Source organism: Crotalus tigris, unplaced genomic scaffold, assembly GCF_016545835.1.
Source record: "Crotalus tigris isolate CLP2741 ecotype Arizona unplaced genomic scaffold, ASM1654583v1 scf7180000017740.2609645, whole genome shotgun sequence".
Classification (NCBI taxonomy): domain Eukaryota; kingdom Metazoa; phylum Chordata; class Lepidosauria; order Squamata; family Viperidae; genus Crotalus; species Crotalus tigris.
In genome coordinates, this window is record NW_024096606.1 from 1,611,735 (window position 1) to 1,636,405 (window position 24,671).

Below are 24,671 nucleotides of genomic sequence, written 5' to 3' on the forward strand. Positions count from 1 at the left end.
CTCTTTTAAAGAATTATGTATTAATAGAAAAGCAACTAACTTACCTCTGTTCCTAAATGCTAAAGCTGTTGCACATAAAAAACAGAGAAACTCTGATCAATTGTCACAGCCACCATTTTGACAGTTCTGCTGTACTGTTGTTTGTGGACGCCCCCACTAAATGCAAGCATGGGATAAACTGAGCCTGGTTTGTTCTCAGTCTTTTAAATGGCCACAAAAGTGGCATTTGATCACAAGGCAAAGAGGCATCTAGAAATGTTTCCCCTTTTGCACTTGAGCATCCAAGAAGGAAAGGAGAAAGGGAAAGAGGAAAGACAAACAGGAAAAAGAAGGAAAGAGGGGAAGGAAGAAGGAAAGGAGAATGAAGAGGGAAGGAAAAAGAAGAAAGGGGGGAAAGGAAGGAAGATAGATTATAATGAGAGGGAGAAAGGGTCTGAGGGAAGTCCTGCCTTAGCACTTGGCCACGAGCAGCCCTGCTGTCCTTTCACCATCCCCTTGTCCCCTCCTCCTGACCTCTTCTGGTGGTCTCCCATCCTATTGCTGAGGATGCTTTGGTTACAAAGCTGGGTCTCCTCGCGCGGAGAGGGAGTGGGCCTCCCTCTGACCCACACACTTTGCCCTCCCGCAACACCATGAGCAACTTGGCCAAGGAGAGCGAGCACAGCAGCAGCAGCCTCGAGGAGGAGGTAAGCGCAGCTGGGCACTCTCTTGGGGAAATGGGGCTAGGCTAGGCTCTTGACCTTTAAAAAAAATCCTTGAATATTAGAATAACACTATTCTGAACTTCCTGGAGAAGACAAAATGGCCATGTCAAGGATGCTACCCCTATTCAGTGGTTTCTCCTAAAAGGAATAAAATGTTATGTAACTGTTGTAAGTCTATTGTAGTATAACTTACTTTTTATAAAAAAACTCTTACAATTAAATATTAATACTTTCTTAATATACATTATTACTATTTCAATTTTATTCAAGTAGAAGTAAGATTTTCATCTGACATCTCTAATTCTTTCTTACCGTGACCAAACTTCAAATATTTATTAGCTTTCACCTCTCATATAGTGAAATATTTTGTATATTTACTCAAAAGTAGACACCACTGATATTAACAGAGCTTACTCCCAAATAGGTCCACAAAGTAGTAGAAATTTTGTTCAGTTCCTTTGTAAACTAAACATATTATACATGCAGCAGTACTTCTGATTTGTTTTTTTAATTCACTAACCTTTTCTCTAGACATCTAGAATAAATGTCTGTGGCATTTTACAACTTTTTCCCCACGTTAAATGAAAATATCTTGTCTGTGCTAATATACATCAGGGTATACATTCTCTAATACTGATAGAAAGTGACATGCATTACTGATTTATTCAATCTCAATAAATCTCTATATTCTCAGCTTCCGTTTTTTATTTAATTTAATGCTTGCAAGATAAATGCTGTCATTTAAAATAATTTATACATTTTTGGCTTTAAATGCAATCAATCACTTTCACAGCTCTGTAAAATATCTGTTAAACAATTACATGAATAACTTATTCCTTACAAGATGCTCTTATGTTTCAGAATGCATCATTATATTAACATAAATGCCATGCAGATTCTCCAATTAAAATGAAGTTAGGTGTCAGAACAGCTCATCTTGAGAGAAACAGATATTTTAAGGATATTACAACTCTGTGTGTATATTATGACTGTGTATTGCCCAAAGGAAGTTGTTTTAATGGTTTCCTTCATTTTTTTCCCACTAGCCTACAATAAGATTCAGTCAATTTTGATTAATGGTTTATGTTAATTTCACAGCAATCTAAATGTCGTTTGTATGCTGTATATTGAAGACATTTTCTGTCTATAATGGCAATCTTTAGCTTTTCATCAAAATGCAATGCGGAAAAATAAAATAAAATAAATAAGAACATAGATTTGAATATATCTCTGATTTAAACAAAGATATCCCACAGGGGCAAACTAATGTCCTCTAGAACTTCTAGTTTAGAATTTTATTATATTCAATAGTAGAAATAAGTGGAACACATTCCCATCCAAAATATTTTTAATCACATCCTAAGGACTTCCAAATATTATCAGTATATAAATGGATGGGTATAATGGGCCAAACTTTTTAAAAGTTAAATTAAATATATTGATGCCTTATTTAGTGCTGACAATTGCATTAATAATTTCACTATTATAAAGCTAATCAAATGAAAAAATATGTATAAACTACATCAAAGCTCAATTTTTTAAAAAAGAATTATACCTTAAAAAGATAAAAAATTACCTTTTTTAAATTTAAAAATTAATTATCAACAATGTTGATAATTAAAAAGGTAGTTATATTTATCTATAGCTTATAATACTTACTGGAAAAACATTAATGAATTTGGGAAATAATTGTTTAAACATCACTACATAGTAACATTCATAAAGATCACTGAATGCATACTACAAATCAAATCTGGAGGAAAATCTTCACAATTTCAGTAAAGAAATTAAATGAAAAATTATCAGGACGTCAAAGCCTGGTTAAGCAACTATAATTAATTTCAGGTATATCCTGGATCAGCTATTTATAATAGAAATGTTCAATTATAAATTGTTTAAATTTTATTAATCTGTGAAAAACAAATTCATGACTTATGAAGCACACCACTGATTCAATTCCCATATGCAAAAGTAACTGTAACTGACAGCTATTTATAAACTCAGTTTTAAAAAATGAGCTGTGGAGAATTAAAAGCTATTTAGGTTTTTAAAGCATCTTTTAAAACAATGTTGTATTTTTAAAAAAACGTTCAGTGTTGCTGATTACTGGTGTGGAAAATGGATAATTTTTTCCAGATTTTAAGCTTTTAGCATTTTAAATTTTAGATAATTTCTCTAGAGGATGATGCGGATGCTCTAGCTGTTTGAAAAATTTATTTTATTCAACTTAGAAACCCTTCTTGTAGCTAGAAATTAATTACTGTAAAAAGAGGAAATTAATTTGCAGAACAGATCTCTATACAGTTAAATTATTTAATTAACATATTTATTTTAGTTGTTTCAAATCTGTATTATTCAGATATTAAATTAGTGGTTACAAAACAAAAACTAAAATGTTACTAATAATAAATAATACTCAAATGGGCTAAAAGCCATATCATACAAGACAACCTATTACCATTAAATGCAATCCTCTATCTATATTCATTCCCTTTCAAGTCAATAGCTTTGGTGACAATTACACGTCAATAATATTTTCAGCAGTATTGTGCATAACCTGAGTATAAGAAATGGTTAATTAAACAAAGCATTACAAAACTTGCCAATTTTGATGTGTATGAATCTTTCAGAACAATATATCACCAGCAATATTCAAATTCATTCTCACTTGCCACCCTGCCATTCTGAACTCTACAAATCTATTTTGGAACATTTCTTTCAAATATGGTGTTGTTTCTTATTTGCAGCAAATGTGTTCACCAATCTCTCCCTGTATGTTAGAGAAATGCAAGATATAACTAGATGCTGTCTAATGAAAGACAGACCCCATAGAGCCTCATATCAAACCCATGTTGGTACAAAGCTTCACACTGATTTAAATCATACAGATTCAAATCATACGCATAAGGCACATCCATATACCTCGCTATTCTTCTGCAAACTGAATTTTTGTGGAAATGAGAAGAACTGAAAATAATACAGAGCTGAAGTAATAGGTAACAGTTCCATTAATCAGCTATCAAGCCCTGCAGAACACAGAAACTGAAAGATACAACAAATGATCATTTAAGCAGGGCTCTAAAGAGAGAGCATCAAACACAGCCTCAATCTTTTCAGAACTGGAGGCGCTTAAAAAGATTTAAACAGTCTATTGTTTTGACTTCTGGGTACCTTTTTTCTCTTGCCTTTGTTCTCTATTTTCCTCCACTGCAGTTTCCATGGCTGGCTTTATACCATCCACCAAAAATGCTTTCGCTCCTGTCCCCAGTACAGTCTTCCTTCCTCCTTTCCTTCTGTCACTTCTTTGCTATTGCAATAATTGAGTGACTTCGTTTCTCACTATAGTAGATAGTTCTCTTTTCCAAGATGCACAAAGTCTGGTCAGCTTCAGTCTCGATCTGCCTACTGGTCTATAAAGATCTCTGCTGGAAGCACTCAGCTATACGTCAGAGACCCCAGTTCTGTGCTTGATTGTCTCCTTTCCCTCCACACATTTGTAAAGGAAACATGAAGGATCAGTTAGCTTCCTTTTCTTTCACATGCTCCCCATTCTCCGCTTCTCCCTATGCCTGTTAAATCAATTCTTTAGTGAAGAATAGATTTGTGACAACCAAAAAGGGCTGCATCTGAGGGAATGAATGGAACCCCTCCTGCTGGATTACTCAGCAATCACCCAAGCCCATTTTCTGCACCATCTCTAGGGAGGCTCCATAGCATCAAACAAGGCACTTTGTCCTGCAGGACTGCAAGATAATGTTTGCATTTTGATTTATTCCATATGCTCAATGGTTTTACATAAAACCTGGAATGTGCCCATTTATATGTTAACTTTTAATTTCATGGATGTAGGATTTTTAATTCAATTTTTGGAAATGATAACCCCCCTCCCCAATAGATAAGCCATCATTGTGCCAGTCAGCAACCTGGAGCAATTAAACATTGTTTCATAAGTACAGACAGATACACACATGTGCAGGTGAGACTAAATGAGATACGTAACATCTCAACCTCTGGTTCCCAATGGGTCATCTCATTCTTAAAGCCTTAGAAGATGACAGGATGGTTTTAAAAATAACTGAGATGCTGTGCTCATCATCTTAGATTTTAAAGTAAATAATAATTTTAAAAAGTTAACTAGTTTTCTAAGGTACAATGCCCAGCTACATCCAGATTTTAGTAGAAGCTGAATAAATATATTATAATATAATAGAAGTTATCTATATGTTCCTTTAAATCAAAATATTTTCTTTGTTTGCTTATGTATTTTATACTTTCCAGAAACTGAAAAACCATTACATATATTTTACCTTTGATAAGAATAAGTTTTAGACACATATTGGGACTACCTTTTGGCATTCTTTATTGCCACACTGATTGAGTATTTCCAGAGACTTAAGCTCATAATAAGTGTATGCATTAGAGAGAATCTTTCTTGTTAAATTTTGGCATAAAACCTGTGCCATATGCTTTTTTCATCTAAATGTTCAACACTGTTCTCAGAAAATAATAAACTACACTTACAAAGTAAAGTAAAAATGATATGCTTTAAAGATAGATACTGGATGCAAAGCCATTCAAACCAGTGGTTTCAATGATGTTTCAATCATTTTGGAAGTTTTCAGTTTGAAACAACTCTGTTTTGAGGTAGATATTTCCAAATTACTGGAGAAAGACCACTGAATCCACAGATTTTCCTTTTTTCTTAGGTTCTAGGAAAGCACTTGAGTCCATGAAGAAATGTTCTCTTTAAAAATTCACTGAAATAGATAGAACACACGAAATTATATTTTCCATTTCAAGAATCAATATATTTGCAAGTTTATAATATCACTTATTAAGCAAAGCAAACCATCACATTAACTAAACAATACAATTTATTGATTTATTCTACTGTAGCCTTTTTATGACAATTGCACTTTAACAAATTTTATTTTGATTTTCAAACTCAAACTTTATTATAAAAAAGACAGATCTAGCACTTTAAAGCCCCACATGGTGCTAACAGGTCTAGCTTGAAGTAAGTGGTCGCATCCCCAATGGAGAGAATGGCATAGGTCAGGGATGTCAAACTGGTGGCCCATGGGCCAGATGCATCATAGCGAAACTGCACCCACCCCATTGCCAGCAATGGCAAAAAAGTTGCGATACATTGCAACACATCACGTGACATTGCGAGTTTGACACCCCTGGCATAGATGAAACATAATCAAACCACAATAATCTGAATACTGAAGAATAAAAATAAGTCTTGAATAAGTCATGAAAAATAAGTCACAATCAAAACTAAATGTTAATCAAAGAAAAGAATCGGAATATCTCTACATGTTTAAAAATGCAGTTATTTAAAATAACAAATGTGCTTTGTGTGGCACTGTTACAGGATCATTTATACGTAAATCATATATCTTCACAAATGTTGCCTTTGATATAAAATTAAGCATTTAGTTTCCATTGATAGTGAGCACCTTTTCCAGAGAACAATTCAGGATACTAGAACATTTGCACATATACACACATGTTGGTGAACATATCTGAGTGTGCAGTGGTTGATTAGAACTGAAGGCCTATTCCTAAAGCTATAATAATGCCAATATCAACACTCAGAGATGGCATGTAGGCTTTTAAAACTGAATAGTATGTAATCTACCTTGTCATATAGATTTACCAGAGAGATAGGGATCAGATAGGGAGAATAATAAGCCACTTCATGATAATAGCAAGGCAAAGTTGGACAATTCTGAAGTATTGGTGAAAATAAGAAATGAATAAACCTATCAAAAATGGTACAGATTTATAAACCCAGATTCCTTCAAGATTAGATCATTATAAATACTGTGAAATATAAATACATGTATCACATTAACATTACGTGCATGAATACACATTTCTTTTATTAGAACACCTTTTGCTCTGTATCCTAGAGATAAATAACCCTATAGCAACTTCCTTTCTCCCTCCCTCCCTTCCTTCTTTCCTTCAGTGACTTGCATAATTCTATCTTTTCATGTTATTACCTTGAGCGCAGAAAGAATGAAAATGAGAAAGACATGTATGATACCAGCTGATATCACCCAGTGAGCTTCATATCTAACAAATGATCCTGGATTGACACAACCTCTGTTCAGTAATGTGGTTATTATCCTATGCCAGGGGCATCAAACTCAATTTCATTGAGGGCCTTAACAGCATTATGGTTGCCCTCAAAGAGCCAGGTGGACATGGCTGGGTGGGTGTGGCCAACTCAACATGGCCAAATAGATATGGCCAGCTTGACATTGCTCATGTTGAAGAGTGCCTGTGGGGGGCCAGGCAAGGCTGGAAGGGGGGATCTGGAGGTCTCCAGTGGAGGAAGGCAAGACCAGGGCAAGCACCAAAGTGTCATCTACCAGAGAAGCCTCACTGTCCCCCAAGAAGAGTGAGCGCAGCAGCTGTAGTCTTGAGGAGATAAGCATGGCCAGGTGCCCCCTCAGGAAAATGGGACTGGGCTGCAGGGTCCCGGTGCCCCGAGAGCTCGAGAGCCGGGATGGGCCATAGGACAAAAGGCAGGGAGACATGAGCATGGGTCAGCAGGAGCTGAGCATTTGGGGGGGGGGTCAGTTCTGAGTTACCCTCTCTGCTGCGTGGCAGGGCTGGAGAAGGGATTGCAGCATTCACACCAGATGTGAAGCCATGGCCTGGAAAAGCTGGGCATCTGGTGACACATGAGCACCCGTAGAGAAGGACGACTGTGCCCCGAGCCCTGGGACACAGGGCTGACGGAACACCATGGCCTAATGCATGGATCCACCCAGAGGACAATCTGAGCATCCAGTTAGTGTTGACGGTCCCTTGGGCTACCTAGAGCCTTAGGCAGCAAAGGGTAACTGCCCAGCTGTGCCCTCAAGCTCCCAGGGTACTGGGATACCACAGCTCAGCTCCATTTCCCCAAGGGGGCACCCAGCTGCATTTACCTCCTCCTTGAGGCTGCTGCTGCTATGCTCGCTCTCCTTGGCCAGGCTGGGCTTCCAGGGCTGGAGGAGAGTGGAGGGGCAATGAGGATCCTGCTGGACAGGATTTCTGCTGCTTCTGCCGGTGTCGCCATGGGGTGAGACAAGGTGAGACAGATAGTGGAGTGGGAAGGGGTGACCTGGCTGCAGGACCCCGAGGTATGTGAGTGAGGTGCATGGTGGGCAGGGCCGAGAAATAGGTGAGGGATGAAAGGCAGGATCAGAGGGCAAGCCTCAAAAGGCATCCTGACTCTCGCAGAGGGCAGCTCTGGGGCTGGGCTCGGGCAGGGCACAGCAGGGAAAGTAGTCCTGGCTGCCTCTTGGGGATGAGAAGGCCTTCCCCTTCGCCAGGGCCATCAGCACTGAGTCTAAGGGAAGCGGGGTGATGCTGGAGTTCCATCCAGTGGAAAACCTGCCCCCTCTCAGATTAACCACACTATAAAAGAAAATTGCTTTAAATCTGATTTGAGATGCATTGATCTGGCAATAAATTGGTTCATCTGATGAAAAGAGAAGGGGTGGCATGGGAAATTGCAGGCAGGGTGCTGATTCACTGGTGGCTCATGTAGATGTGGTCTTACTGTTTTTGATAAGATTGCAAACAGATTAAAATCTTGCACTAATAAATAAAATCCTTTGTGGTTTGACTGGCAGAAGTCCTGTATTAAAGCTGAGGTTAAGGACAGCCATACATTTTTATTGTTAAAATTGGACATTTAATATTTTTGTAAAAGAAGCATAAAATACTCCCATTGCCTCTTTTTTTTAAAAAAAAATCCTTATTCATTCAAACTTCTGGGAAGCAAGATAAGACACTACCTCACTTCCAAGCCCCTCTACATGCCAGTTTTCTCCCACATGGATCTGTAAATACTCTTGAAATTTCTTGAGGCACAAATTGAAAAAAACCCAAACACCTCTCTTTCCAAAGCATCAAAGGCCAATAGATAGATCTGCTCTTAATAACAAAGGCCACCACAAATACATTGTATCTTAATTTAGTTGACCATTTTTGTAATAATGGAGGGGAAATAATATGACAATTCTTTTACCCAAAAATGTGAAAATAAAATCTCCTAATTAAAGGAAGATTTGGAACTATCAATTTTATCAAATATCAAGCCCATGTATGATGTATCATTTTCAAACATCCAAAGAAGCAAGGCAACATTTCTAGAAGTTTCTTAATATTCACTGCCCATTAATAACTACTGTACCATATAAGTTGTACTTTTCTGCTCAATAGATGTTGGTTTTTTCTCCCTATAATCAATTAGGTTTCCTGCTTGACTTGAAGAAATATCCTCCTTATGTAGCTCATTTACTTCTGTGTCAGTTTCTGACGCATAAATGGATAAAACAAATGGATACCATATCATGACGTTCAAAACTCATATCTTTCTTTGACACTTCCAACTAAGCAGAATTGGGAATACAACCTCATTTTTGTAGCTACTCCTGTTTTGCTATTGGCTTGTGAATTAGTTTATTTGAGAGTATCAAAGTGGGGCTGTTCATAATACCTTGTCACTTTTACACAATTATGTGAAGAGTAATATGTGAAGAGTAATACGTGAAGAGGCTCCCAAAGAGATAATAATTACCACAAAAATCAGTTGGAGAGGGCAAACAGACTTAACCCATGCAAACTCACTCAGCCCTAAATAGCCAACAAGTCCTCATGGTTGACTGAATTCCTCAGCTCTATTCCCAAGTCATAATAATAGAAGAGCAATCCTCCCATAATATAGGCCTCTCTATACTTCCCCCTTTTATCATCATTCATATCTCAACTATGATATGACCGAAAGGGGTTCTGATGGGAAATAGACTTCAAATTAGCATATATCCCCTTCACACAATGAAAGCATTAAGCTGCTGCAGTTTCAAAGCCTAAACAAAAAGCAGCCAGACTTTTTTTTTTTTTTTTTTTTTAAAAGTTTGTTTGAAGTTTGAAGTCTGCCTATCTCTAAGCTGTTTGGGGTTTATTTTATTTTGCATATTCTGTTTGAAATTTTAGTTTTCAAAATCATAAATATGATAAATAAAATGTGTTACAAATCAAAGAGAATTTGATTTGGATGTGGATATGGTATTTTGAAAGCTGGTTGTTATGCATTCCAAGCCTGGAGCCTATTTTTGATAATTCAATGCAACACTTAGTTTTTCTTCAGTGGTAACATGTTGCCTTTTCATTCACTAAATCAGCTTCCAGATAGGTTGGATTTCAATGTTCTTAATTTCCATCCAGCATATATGAAGATAACTAGAAGATAACCAAAGCAAAACATCCATTCACTCTGTAGTCCCAGTATTGCTGGAAATGTGTCAGATTAAGAAAAGAATTGTAACTTCTATAGTATAGGTAGCATATACTCAATATGCCAGTCAACTCAACCTGACCATTGATTTCCAACCTACAGTAGAAATAAGTTGTTTCCAGTTGGAAGTTTAATATTATCTAAGCATCATGAAATATCACAGGTTTTCAACATGATGTGAAAACTTAGAAATTGCCAGAACAATTTGAGCTGATTTGGAAAAGGTACAATTTTTCTTTCCCTGCAATTTTATATTAGTATGGCAGGATAATTTTTTTCCTTTATTGGGATCCTTCAGAATTGCAGTTTCTTGTCAGCAAAAGATGATAGAAGAGTCAAAGGATTCTCAAGAGACAGACTACAGCAATGGTTTTTTTTTTGAAGAACTTTAAATTAAGTTTGATCAAGAGATGACAAAATTGAATCTATCCTTTTTCACCATCCCAAATGAAAAAGGTATTCAACAGAAAGGAACCACATGCCTTTTGGTCTTAAGATATACATAACAAAATAGGTATTAGAGTTTGGTATCTTTCACAGGTTGCCTTGTTTTTAGGATTTTAAGCAAATTCAAAATGGTCAAAAAACATTAGCAAGTCATTTTAATCACATGGAGGGAACTTATAATAAAATGGGCAGATTTAATGTATTTCCTTTACTTTACTTTTTATAGCAAAAGAACCTTGAGTGTTATAATTTTACATTCTCAGTATCTGTAGAAGATGGAAGAGTAGTACTTAGAGCTTAGCATTTTAGAAAAAAGAGAGTGACATGAATCCCGCTAATGTTATTATTAAGGTTATCAAGCCATATTATGTCATGACATATATTTATTTCCTATTAGATTTGAAGAAAAGGCATAAAAACTTCTGCTTAGATTGGACTGGTCCAAGACATTTTCTTTAATGGTAATATGAGAGGTACCCTCAGGCAAGATACATATTAAAATTACTATTTTGACAAAGACAAAGCATCTGTCAAAACCCTCAATTATTAATAATGTATATTCTCTGGGTTTAGGTTATTCAGGTTCTGCCATTCTCCTATGGGGGGAGGGGGGTAGCCAGGGGCTTGTAGTGCACGTAGACTGTTTCCTCTATCTGCTTTGATGTATCCTTTATGGGGTGTGAAAAGAATGCCTCGGGGCCATCTGCCTTATCTCAGGAACTGGAGAAGACCTAACAACCTTGAGAGAGGTGCTTTATCAGTTGCTTTCCCACAGCTCAATGTCACCTGTGGATTGGCCTGTTTGAACCGAGTGGATGGACAGTTGGGGAGGGATTATTGTTTCGCGGGTTTAACCTATTGATTTAATAACAACAACAATAATAAAGTTGGAAGGGACCTTGGAGGTCATCTAGTCTAACCCCCTGCTCAGGCAGGAAACCCTATACCATTTCAGACAAATGGCTGTCCAGTCTCTTCTTAAAAACTTCCAGTATTGGAGCATTCAGAGCTTCTGGAGGCAGGTTGTTCCACTGATTAATTGTTCTAACTGTCAGAAAATTTCTCCTTAGTTCTAGGTTGCTTCTCACTTTGGTTAATTTTCATCCATTGCTTCTTGTCCTGCCTTCAGGTGCTTTGGAGAATAACTTGACTCCCTCTTCTTTGTGGCAGCCCCTGAGATATTGGAACACTGCTATCATGTCACCCCTTGTCCTTCTCTTCATTAGACTAGACATACCCAATTCCAGCAACTGTTCCTTATATGTTTTAGCCTCCAGTCCCTGATCATCTTTGTTGCTCTTCTCTGTACTCTTTCTAGAGTCTCAACATCTTTGAGCGGGAAGTCCTCAGATCCTGCCTAGCTTTCCTGCTTTCTGTTTCTGCCAATAAAAGTTCCTTTTGAAATGATGCCAGTTTCAAGAGTTCTGCTTTTTTGGTAGAGAAATGGAGGCAGGTCCTTACCTTAGGCAGGATCTATAAAGTGGTCAACCCACAGTAATCCTACTGTGGGGACCATGCAAAATAATGTCTAATCACAGAGTTGAGAAGAGAGAAACCAAGCACTTGGAGGGGGCCTTGCTAAAGGCTTGCCCGAGCAGCAGCAGCTTGGACTCCACCAGCTCGTGCAACGAGGCAGACACTCGTGAGAAACCGAGGTGGTCAATCGGAGTGGGGAAGGATAACTGGGACACGAAAGCCTGGAAAGTCACCCTCAAGCGTGGCAGCCATCAACCCAGTTGGAAAAGCATGAGATGGAGAGATCGCTAAATGTCAGCAAAGATGAGGGTGAGGGGCCAACGCGCTCTGACCGCTTCCTCAAGTAAGAATAGCCCAAGAGAGGCATGGTGAAGATTGGCTCTTGCTCTAGCAGAAAGACAAAACTGTGGATTTTCCCAGGTTGTACCTTCTCTTCTCTTCCCTTCCCTTCTCTGTGCTGATATCAGTGCTGCTTTTTCAAACCGCTGAGTGTCAGAGTGGTTTTGTAAGCTTCGGCTGAAGCCTCGAGCTATTTATAGCTCCCAGGCAGGGCAGAAGTGCAGCGGTCACCATTTTGAGCGCCACTTTTATTGTTCCTGAGTGGGGGGGACCCTCCCTTCCAGCAAGGGCCGTTTAGACTCAAATAGAGTCAATTTTGGCCAGAATTAAGTCTGCAGTCTTATTAGTCAGCCATAGAAGCAGCTGCCGCATTTATTAATTCGGACATAACAATGGTGCAGGAGGTCACTTATTACCGGCCACCATTTTGAAAGCCTTACAAACACTCTCAGGCCATTCAGAAGGCCAGAGTTAAGGAGCAATATTTTGAAGGTTCTACTTCTCTAATCCCAGGCTCCTTGGCAGCTCGCCACATACCAAGGCTATTACAATTAGAGGCAACAACAACAGCTTCCTTCAGGACTCAATTTCCAAAGGCTTCAGGGCATGACTGAGTGCCTGCTTTAACTGCTGCCATTTTCAGCGCCTCTTCCTACCACCGATTTCACTGCTTATAAGTGTGCTGACTACTCCATTAAGTTGGACTTGCCACCACTAACAGGATTATCAGTGTGCTGGCTACCCCATTAAGTTGGTCTTGCCTCCACTAACAGAATCAGAAGTGTGCTGGCTACCCTATTAAGTTGGTCTTGCCACCACTAACAGGATCATAAGTATGCTGGCTACCCCATTAAGTTGGTCCTGCCACCACTAACAGGATCAGAAGTGTGCTGGCTACACTATTAAGTTGGTCTTGCCGCCACTAACAGGATCATAAGTATGCTGGCTACCGCATTAAGCTGGTTTTCCTGCCACTACCAGCATTGTGAGTATCCTGGCTATTTATTTATTTATTATTTTATGAGACTTATATACCGCTTTAAGTGCAAGCACTCTCTAAGCGGTGTACACCAGTAAGCAATGTATATATATATTTACATTGCCCCCAACAATCTGGGTCCTCATTTTACCTACCCCGGAAGGATGGAAGGCTGAGTCAACCTTGAGCCGGTGAGATTTGAACCGCTGACCTGCTGAACACAGTCAGCTAAAGTGGCCTGCAGTACTGCACTCTAACTGCTGCGCCACCTCGGCTCTCCCATTAAGTTGGTTGTGCAGCCACTACTTCCAGCCACAAGTTGGCTCCTTGCTACTGGGATCACCTCTCTGTTGCAAACACATTGAGATTGCCATTTCTGTGATATCTCTGATTTTGCAATGGCAGATAAAACCACAGAAGCTCAGATATCTCAAGGTGCCTCCAGCCGTTCCTCCAGGCACAAGAAATCCAGATCAGCCAAGCAGGAGGCTTCTGGAAAACTCAGATCCAAAGCTATCTCTGGCAAAAGGTCTTCCAGCTGCTGAGAAAGAAGCAAGGAGGAGGCCCTAGGCATTAAAAAAAACAATTCTCCAAAGCTGCAAGGCAAAAGAATGAGGCAAAGGTTGGTCAGATTACTTCTGATCCATGGAAGCATCGTTTTTTGGCTCTCAACAAGCTCCTTCAACCTCTGCTGCTCCAAGTGCCTGTTCTCCAGAAGGGGAAACAGGTCAATTCATTTTTCCCATGGCAGAACAGGTGGAGATGGTTCCCCATTCCAGTTTCTGCAGAAGTTCATCGAAAAGAATTTAGCATAGGGGTTCATTCACCCGGCATGGCTGAAGACGGCTACTCCCGTGTTATTCTGGGAGAAGGGGCGTTGTCTTACCTGAACGCCTTTTCTCAGTACAGAGATGGAGAATCCACCAATGGGTTTTCTCTGTCTGCCTGCTCTTGAGACCAAGTAGCCAAACTTGACATGCCCCCTCTTGCTAGGAGATCCAGTCTTAACGAGGGCGAAAGTGGCTGAAGGTGGACGAGGTGTTGGCTCTCAAACCCTTAAATAAGGCCTAACTGACTTAAAGGGTGGGTGTGGATTCTCCATCTCCATACTGAGAAAAGGCGTTCAGGTAAGACAACGCCCCTTCTCCAGTACAGGAGATGGAGAATCCACCAATGGGACATACCAAAGCCTCACTGTCCCTATGGGTGGGAAACAGATAAGCCTGGACTAGTGTATTCGGAGACCACTTGTTGAAGGACCCTCTGGCCAAAAGAGGCATCCACAGAGGCAAATCAGTCTATTTTGTAATGGTGTACAAATGGGGAAGGCGAGGACCATGTCGCAGCCCTGCAAATCTCCTCGATGGACGCTTGAGTGGCCCATGCTGCAGAAGTCGCAGCACTGCAAGTGGAATGGGCTGTGAGATGACTTGGAGCTGGCAGGGAAGAAGACTGGTGTGCCTCCGCGATGCAGCTCCGAATCCACCTGCCTATAGTGCCAGCTGAAACCTTCTGTCCCAGAGAAGCTGGACAGAAAGATACAAATAGGGCCTCGGATCTATGAAAAGGTGCCGTGCGCTTGATATAATGCTGCAGGGCCCTGTGGACGTCCAGCATGTGCCACTCTGGCTCCAAGTCATGGGAAGGATCTGGGCAAAAGTTTGGTAGTATGACTTCCTATGCTCTATGAAAAAGCGAGTTTACCTTGGGTACAAACGTGGGGTCCAGGCGAAGGACCACCCAGTCACTGTGAAAGATGCAGAGGTCATTCCTGATCAAAAGGGTGGCCAGCTCAGAGATATGTCTGGCCGATGTGATGGCAATTAAAAACGCCACCTTAATAGAAAGACTCCACAACAGGACAGTTGCTAAAGGTTCAAAGGGCGTTTTTGTTAGGGCGCGAAGGACCCGAGGTAGTTCCCAGGAGGGGTACCTGTGTACCACAGGAGGTCTGGTGTTACATGCGCCCTTGATAAAGGCGCGAATCCTAGGATGATGGGCCAGGGGTCCAGAGTCCGCGCAGGTAAGTATTATGGACAAGGCTGCCACCTGTCTGTGAATCGTTGCGGGTGCGAGGCCTTTGTCCAGACCTTCCAAGAGATACTCCACTATCTGAATGTCTAACTGTCGTCTATGACACCAATGGCAAAAACTTTTCCAAGTGGAATCATAAATGTGACCCAGTTGTCTGTGGTGGTGAGTTCCCACTGATGGAAGAAGTGGGTCAGTCTTCCCCCTATGGATAGAACAGAGTAGGAGTCATTTGGATTTTCTCTAGGGATGTCCCGTCCCTCGAAATGGCCTCTTGGTCTGGGCCTGTTGTCTTGGTCGGAACCCTGGTCTATCATAAGGGCGATCATACGGCCTTTCCTGTTGGGAGGTGTATGATCAGGATGGTTGGGGGACTGCTGTGCCTGCTGACTGCCGAAAGGACTGCCTACAAAGGTAGGGGGTAGGTCTTTTTTCGGCCTTCTAGGTAATATGAGCCATGACCTTGAGCTTGTCCTTGTTCTCCACAAGGTAAGGAGCCAAGGCCTCGCCAAACAGGTTGTTCCCCAGATAAGGGGAAGTCGCTAGACGCCATTTGAGTTTGGGGTCAGCCTGCCAATGTTTGAGCCACAGCATTCGTCTGGCAGTGATGTTAGAGGCAAGGGACCTAGAGGCAAAAACTGTGGACTGGAGCGTAATGTTCGCTGCATACTTGGTGGCCACTACCATCTTGCTCAGGTCCTGGTGAGTCTGCAGGTCCTCAACAGGTACCCTAGCCTGAAGCTGGCGCAGCCATAATAGGGTAGTCCTGAAAAAAAAAGGACGCACAGCTAGCTGTTTTAATTGCCCATGCTGCAGATTGATGGGTCTTCCAGAAGGTGTGCTCCCATTTCTTGTCATCTGCTTTAAGCGCATCCACTAGGTCCCCCGCAATCGCCGTCTGCGATACCAGGGGTGTCCATGCCTCGTCTATCTTAGGAACTTCCAAGGCGTCTGAGAGGTCTGTGGAGGTGCTAAAAATCTTTTTGTCATTTCCGCCAATGGTAGGAAAGGAAGCAGGGGAAGCCCATGGCTTCTTGATCCCTTTCAGGAAAATAGAAGGGCACGGGACATGGTGTTCAGTTGCCACCTTTTCACAAAATATTGGAGCCCCTTGCATCGGTGGCTGAAGGAAGCGCTGAGCCAGGGCTCTGTCCACTACTTTTGATAGTAAGGCCTCAAGGCGGCCATTAGAGAAAATATCTCCAAGGTCCGGTCCCCTGAGCCCAGCCGCTGTGGGAGTAAAAGTGGCCTCTGGTACTGTGTCTGGGGAGAGAGCTGTGTGTTGTGCCACTGAAGGTGGTGAAGAACCTAAAGTGAGCGGCGTCCCAGGAATGGACCACACGCCTTGAGTCGAGGTTGAGGGCCCCAGTGGTAAATCCACGTCAGGGCCCGTCAATTGCATTGCATCTTGTCCAGCCTGCCTCTGTGCCCTGGAGAACGCCTTCTCCAGGGCCTGGTGCCTACAGCTGACTTGCTTCTCTGCCAGCTTGGAAGACTTGAGTGTCTGCTTAGTTTTGGATTTTGCCTTGCCTGTCGCCCTCTGTTCCGGGGGATTAGTGCAGCTGTGACTGGAGGATGGAGAGGCAGTGCTCAAGGATTGAGGTAACATGGAGCCTTCCATCCCAGTGGAGCCGTCCCAGGCAAGCTGAGAGTACACTCTGGCACGCAAGCAGCTGGTGGGAGTGAGATTGGAACTAGCAACAAGACTTGTTCCCCTGACCACCTGACCAGATATAAAAAAAATTTCTCTCTGGGCTATGGTCACGGTTCTTGGGTAAGATACCAAAGGCATGTTTGGAACCACTGTCTGGGCTCCGCCCGAAGGCCTTAGATAGCCAGTCAAGGTGCACCAGAAGAATGGAAAAATAGGCAAAGTACCCACGAGGGGTGCAGAGGCCTCAGGAAATATAAGTGGGCAACAGGAAGATGCGAGTGCAATTGATAAGAATCTCTGTGTTTTGGGCCTGTGTATTCACTAAAGTCAGGCCTCTCTAGGCCTTGGTGCCACCACGTGGACCTCAAAATGGCCACTGCTGCAGAAATGGGCCTGTTGGCCTAGAGGAGCCCCTTTGCCTGTATTTCCTCAGTTGGAATCACGTTTTCAGATGAGATTGTATTCTGAAGTATGATTGATTAGGCATAGGAAGATAATTTCAGTAATTGATGTTTACTTAATATTTGTCTCCTGAGTCACGCTGTTTTAAAATGGTGGCTGCGACTCATTCTCCGCCGAGAACAGGCTGTGCGGCCCCCTAAAAATTCCTCCTGGTCTCCTTAGCTCTCGCTGAGAAGCAGGAGTGCCTGTGTTATTTCCCCGTCGTGGTCTGCCTCCTGAGCGACAGGCAACTCACGAAGGTGGAAATAGCTTTGTTTGCATGAGAACAGCAAACAATTAGGATCCGTGGCTGGCTGAGGCACCCTCGGAAGCCTCCGAGTCAAAATGCAAATTTAAGAGCTCTGTTTGCCTGAACAGCAAACAAAATGAAAGCTGTGGCTGATTCAGGCAGCCTCGGAAGCCTCCGAGGTGAACAAGCAAGGTCCGAGGTTTGTTTGCCTGAAACGGCAAACAAAATGGTGGCCGCGGCTAGTTTCAGCAGCCTCGGAAGCCTCCGAGGCAAAAGGCAAAATGGCTGAGCTGAAATGATCAGCCTGCAAGGAGAAGCCCTAAGGAGGGAAATTGGGGAAAAAAGGAAACACGTTCCCAAGAGCCCCTATAAGATTTCCCCCCTGGGTCCCTGGGGAAAAAAGGGGTGGCGTTAGTGTGATTTCCCCCCCCACCCCACCTACAGTTAACTCAGTTGTTTAATACTGATTTAAGTACAAGTGGGGCTTTATTAGTTTTAATTTGGATCTTGCCAATTTGAGAAATGGAGAATTCACCAAAGGAATAATCTCTAACCTGCTGGCTATTGAGAGCCAAACCAGATACATCTTCAAGAGCTTGAGACCAAGTTAAGACTGGATCTCCTAGCAAGAGGGGGCATGTCAAGTTTGGCTACTTGGTCTCAAGAGCAGGCAGACAGAGAAAACCCATTGGTGGATTCTCCATCTCCTGTACTGGAGAAGAAAGATGGGTCTCTACGCCTGTGTATGGATTAAAGGTCTCTAAACACTGTTTGTGAGACTGTCTACCTCTTGCTATTAATGAAGGACATGCTGGCCCACCTTTCCAAGGGGAAAATATACTCCAAACTGGATTTAAGAGAAGCATACTACTGAGTTAGGATAAAGAAAGGGGATGAGTGGAAAATGACATTTACTGTAATTGCCCCTTGGGGTACTTCCAGTTCCGAGTCCTGCCTTTTGGATTACAAGGGGTGCCCGTAGTATTTATGCAGATGATAAATGAGGTTCTCCAGGAGCACTTGTACAAGGGGGTTCTAGTGTATTTGGAGGACATCCTAATATTCACCAAGACGAAGGAGGAACATATCAAATTGGTCAGAGCAGTTTTAAACAAGCTACGTGCAGCACGCCTCTATGCCAGGCTATCAAAGTATGAGTTCCACATGGAAAAATTGATTACTTGGGTTACCAGATTTCCCACCAGGGGATAGAAATGGACCCAGAGAAGGTATGGCCAGTGTTGGAGTGGGTGCTGCCTCGCATACAGAAGCAATTGCAAATCTTCTTTGGGTTCATGAATTTCTACAGACAGTTTATTCCCTCTTTCACCCAAATTGCCATCCCCATCACAAACCTACTAAAAACAAAAGGGGTGGAAAAACTGAAACCTAGTCAGCCGTTATGGACTATGGAGTGCCAAGCAGCTTTTGAGAAATTAAAAAGACTTTTTTGGGCTGAGCCGGTATTAAAACACCCAGAGCCAGGGAAGCCATTTGTCATTCAGGCAGACACTAACGATATTGCGGTGGGGGCAGTGCTGCTCCAAGAGATTCAGGAAGAGAAAATGCAACTTTGTGCGTACACATCCAAAAAGCTCACTGAAATAGAAAAGAGGTGGGCAGTGTGGGAAAAGTACTTGAATGCACTACATTGTTGTAAGCGACTTCTGAGAAAGGCAACAGCTCAGTCCAGTTGTCTTGTTGGTAATTTATGAAGCATCGTAGGTATTATTTTAATACTGAGTTCCAAGTGGCAACAGGACAAAGTTTCAACCCAATGCTCGAGTTACCTGTTAACGAGCTCACCATCCCCTCTTTGAAAGAGTGAATTAAACAGCTGCAAAACACCTGGCCCTGTGGTTAGAAAAGCTTTAGATGAAGCGAGGGAAGCTTATAAAATTCAGGCAGATAAGAAACGAATGGAACCTAAACCATTCAAAACAGGGGGGAAAGTACAGTATATCTCTCAACCAAATTTCTAAAATCCCTGCAGCCATCGAATAAGCTAGAACCAAAACTCGTAGGACCCTTCCCCATAAAATGCATAATTAACCCAGTAACAGTGGAATTGGAACTCCCAAAACCATTGAGACAGGTCTACCCTGTATTTCACTGCAGCCTTTAAACAGGAACTAATCTCCTCTTTAAGGCCAGCAAAAGCTCCCTCCCCCACAACCCATTATGGTGGAAGGGGAGCAACATTTTGAATTTAAAGAGTTATTAGACTCCATGAAACATTGGGTCGACCCAATACTTGGTGGCATGGAAAGACCTCTCACCATCACAAAATGAGTGGGTGCATAAAAAGCATACCAGGGTTCCCCGACTGTTAAAAAACTTCCATGCTTGTTAGCCAGATAAGCCTAACATTGTTGTTTCAACTCTCTCCCTCTTTGTTATTTTCTTTATCTCCAGGTGGACCTCTCATTTTTCTAGGGGGGAAAGCATGTCAGAACCCTTAATTATTAATCAAGCATATTCTCTGGGTTTAGGTTATTCATGTTCTGCCATTCTTCTATGTGGGGGGGGGGTAGCCAGGGGCTTGTAGTGCATGTCGACTGTTTCCTCTATCTGCTTTGATGTATCATTTATGGGGTGTGAAAGGAATGCCTTGGGGCCATCTGCCTTATCCCAGCGTGCAGGGAGGAACTGGAGAACACCTAACAACCTTGAGAGAGGCGCCTTATTGGTTGCTTTCCCACAGCTCAATGTCACCTATGGATTGGCCTGTTTGAACTGACCGGATCGACAGCTGGGGAAGGGTTATTGTTTCACAGGTTTAACCTATTGATTTGGCCGGGAAGTATTCAGATCCTGCCTAACTTTCCTGCTTTATGTACCTGCCAATAACAGTTCCTTTGGAAATGATGCCAGTTTCAAGAGTTCTGATTTCTAGGTAGAGAAACGGAGGCAAGTCCTTACAGCATCCAACAAGTTTCCAGGATTCTTTTTCTCCACCCCTCCCTTCCTCATGTTCCCCTTCTTCATTAATGGGTCTACTTGTTTTTGCCCTTTTCTTGTCTAATTCTTAGAACAAAGCTTATTAATACCTGTTTCAAACCTTCAAACACTCTGAATACAGCCATGTTTCTTCATTTTTCAGCTGCCACAGCAATGAGAGGGGGGGAAGATGCATTCTTATAGTTTAGTCAAAACAATAACTTTCTTGTGGGAACCAAAGTCAAGCATCTTAACTGTTTGGCGGGCTGGAGCTACCGTTAGAAAGCCTGCCAAAGGTGTTAGTTGGGGATTGTGATTTATGACACACAAATGGATGGGAAGTTCAACTTTTACTTTGTAATCTTTGGGGGGGGGAGGGAACTTTCAGTCTTGGTTTCACCTTTGTTCATACTGATATTATGTAGCCATTAAAAGTGTTCTTTGAGGAAAGCAATTGCCTCAGAGTTCTTATTTCTTCTGGTCTCATCTATCGGAACCATGACATTAAACCAAGACTCCAAATTCCATTTATCCATGGGGTCCTGAGCCCCGGTCACCTACCCAAACCTTGGGAGGAAAACAAAGACTCAAGGAAGACACAGAAATGGGAAAAAAGGGGAATCAATCCCGAGCCTGGGGGCAGCTGCAGCGTATGGGATGTAGGCTGCTACTTTTGTGGAAAGTGTGGTCCTGGCAGCTGGAGCGAGACCAAAGTCCCATGAAGTCCTGGTGGAGAAGCTGACTCAGGAGAAGGAAGCCAGTGTCTTCAGGAGGACTTGGCGGTCTGATGCTGTATTGCTACTAAAGAGCAGGTTGAAAGCTGCAGAGTTTGAATTCCCACTGATTTCATTGCAAGGTCTCCCTTCACCTGTACCGATGAAGGCAAAGCGACCATCAGCCTGGGATAAATCCAGTGAGTGGAAGTATCTGATTGCCATCCACAGCCACTCAGTGTAAGGCCTAAGGGAGAAGTTTGATCAGCTGGAGATGGGTGAAGGGATACAGGCTATCCACCAGATATTTACAGGTGAGCGAGAGGACAAGTGGTCGCAGGAAAATCCACCATCCCAACAAAGCCCTAGCCCTGTGGTGATCAAGCGGGCCACCTCCCTGCTTCTGAAGCCTGACCTGACATCGAGCCCAGTGCACTGGCAGAACCCGGACCGCTATTGACACCAGGCCAGTCCAGATCAACCCAAACGACAGGTCAGTCCGGAATATTACAGACATTCCATCAGAATATTACAGGCATCCCCATAGCCCAGATTGGTATCATCATTCACTTAGCCCCAGTCATTACCGATGTCCTAAAAGCCCTGAGCACTGTTGGTGCTATGGTAGCCCCAATTGCCAGGTCAGGCTTCAGAAGCAGGGACAGACAGAGCTGTTAAAGACTGTCAGAACCCATTCTTTCTTCCTTTCTTTCTGAGGGTTCTGCCATTCTCCTGAGAGGGAGAGGGGAAGGCTCTGTGGTATGTTTCTCTGCTTTGCTACAATGTATCCTTTCCACTGTTTCTACAAACTTACTCTTTGAACTGTCTCTCTCTTGATGTTACCTTGGGGTGAGAAAGGAATGTGCCTCCAGACATCTAGCTTATCTCTCCTTGTGGAAAGGAAGTTGCGAAGACCCAACAACATCTTCACAAGCATGGGAACGGACCCCGTTATCAGCTCCTTTCCCACAGCAGACTTAACACTGAGGATTGGCCCATTCAAACTGACCAGGTGAAGTATTGGGGTGGGGTTTGCTTGGGACTCTTCTAACCTATTGATCTGAGCGGGAAACCCTCAGGTCCTGCCTATTATGCCTGCTATCAGCTTCTCCTAATAAAAGTTCTTTTGGAATGAAACTGTTCCAAGAGTCCTGCTTTCTTGAGATGAGGTTTTAAAGTGGGCCCTGACAGACAGGTAAAGTGGGTGGGAAGCTGCAACCCTGCCAACTGCTTCCATGGTCCATTTAGTGCCAAACTGCTTTTGAAAATCTATTCTCAAACATCCTGATCCTGAAAAGCAATTTACCATTCAAGCTGATGCAGCAATGTTGCAGTGGGGGCTGTTCTTTTGCAAAAGAATGACAATGGAAATTTACAGCCTTGCGCTTACACCTCCCAAAAATTAACTGACACTGAACAAAGGTGAGCAACCTGGGAGAAAGAGGCTTTTGCTGGAGATGGGCTCTGCTTACTTGATGTCATTGTCTTGAGGGGAGTGATTTACCTTTTGAAGAAGTATGGACTGATTACAAAAATCTAGAGGCACTGAAAACCCCTCACAAATTATCCCCTAACCAAGTCCGATGGGCCCAATATTTTAACCGTTTCAACTTTACACTAAAATACATTCCGGGAGGAAAACATTTCCTAGCTGACGCCCAATCCAGACTGCCCCAATACAAAAGCCATCAAGAAGAGATTGTGAACTCCATTATTCTGCAATCAGAGTTGGTTTCTCAAGTGAAAACAGGGGGCCCATCGCACACGAAATCAACTGATCCGGATAACCCAATTACTAAAACACTGAAATGGAAGAGTTGAAAACTGATTGCTGGTTCTTAGCAAATAAAACCATAGTGACTTGTCAGGACAGGTTAGCTTGGAAAGGATTGAAACTATATCTACCAGAGTCTCTCAGAGTTCAGGCTCTCAAATGCAATCACAATAGCAAACAAGCGGGTCACTTTGGTGATCTGAAAACTTTACATTTGATTCGATGGCAGTTTTGGTGGCTGGGACTGAAGAAGGGTGTTGAAAAGTATGTGAAAAGCTGCACAACTTGTGCAACCTGAAAAAATGTCCAGGAAACCCCCCCTGGATTATTACAAGTTGCAGATCCTTCCCAACCCTGGGAAGAAATAGCCATGGATTTATTATAAAATTGCTGGAAAGTAGGGGAAATACAGTAATATGGACTGTGATAGACCTTTTTTCTAAACAAGCTCATTGCATTGCCTGTACCAGTCTCCCCTCCACAAAGAAATTAGCAAGAATGTTTCTAAAGCATATCTACCATGGAGCTCCAAAGCTTGGGTAGAAAATAAAATGTTGCTCTCCTACAAAATTAATGGAATGGAATCTATTTTGCTGATATAATTTTAGAGCTTGAAGAACAGCATTATACCAATTGGCATTTAATGGCTTTTTGCCAATGGTTATACTTAACTATTTGTCATTTGAAAAAAAATTCTTCAAAGGAACAAATTGTAAGAGATAAAATAATAACAGAAATTGTTTAATGATATATGAAAGTACAAATCCATCTATTTTAAAGATATACAGATAAGAGTAACACATTGGCTGTGTCATATAAAGACATTCAATAAGAATTTAAGGAGTATGCTAAATAATGGCAAAATGGAGTAACTTCAGCTTTTAGAAGTAGGGCCTTTGACATATGCAAGATAATTATTTTGAAATATATAGGTTTTGTAGGAAGCTAGATATAACCGCAAGCAAGAGAAAATATAAAAATAAAGATAGGGCTAATGTCAGCAAAAGGTCATGGGCTTCCGGTTTTGTCACGCAGCTGCTATGGACGGCTGGGAGATCTGCTCTCTCTCCCCCGTTCAGTTTTGCATCGCTAGGGGGCCCTGAAAAGGGCTGAAAATTGCCCCGGAGAGGGGATCAGCAAGGAGGGGCTTTTGCTGGATCGCAGGAGAGCAGTAACGCTCCTGTTAGACATGGCAATCTCTCCAAACCGGCGGACAAAAGGACCGGCCATAGAAATATGGCTCGTCCCTAGGCTGCTAACAGCCGAAGACACATTAACATCTGGCAACTTCAAAGCAGTGTGGAAAGGATTGGGTGAGATCTGCCTCTCTTACATCCTAATTACTTAATTACCTGCCTAAGCTGCTAAAGTACTTTCTCCCCTGTGGTGAGGGAAGGGGGATTTTAGCCCTCCCTCCAGAAACAGCAGCTATCAACCACTTGGGAGTCTAAAATGTTGGGAAAAATACTGGGATCCTAATTGGAACTCTATTTTTTAAAACCGGTGGATTATAAGACTTTATGTTCTCTGTTTTTTTCTTCTTCTCTGATTTTTACTCTAACTATTATTGAAGATTTGGGTTCTTCTTCTCCCCTTTAAAATAGAGGGGAAAAAGA

General features: G+C 42.1%; 1 protein-coding gene across 5 annotated transcripts in view; it reads right to left on the reverse strand.

Annotated features, from left to right (window-relative positions):
- The window catches only part of GPM6B (glycoprotein M6B), a 259,232-nt gene that overhangs the window by 79,958 nt on the left and 154,603 nt on the right, over positions 1 to 24,671 (reverse strand). The window contains exon 1 of one of the 5 annotated variants that reach the window (XM_039339844.1): positions 3,876 to 4,577. The exons of 2 other annotated variants lie outside the window; for them this stretch is intronic. In XM_039339844.1, the coding sequence (XP_039195778.1) occupies positions 3,876 to 3,924 (49 nt within the window). In that variant the 5' untranslated portion in view covers positions 3,925 to 4,577. Of the gene's footprint in view, positions 1 to 3,875; positions 4,578 to 24,671 lie in introns of those variants that run through there. 2 more of the 5 variants (XM_039339847.1, XM_039339846.1) reach the window with 2 other exon arrangements.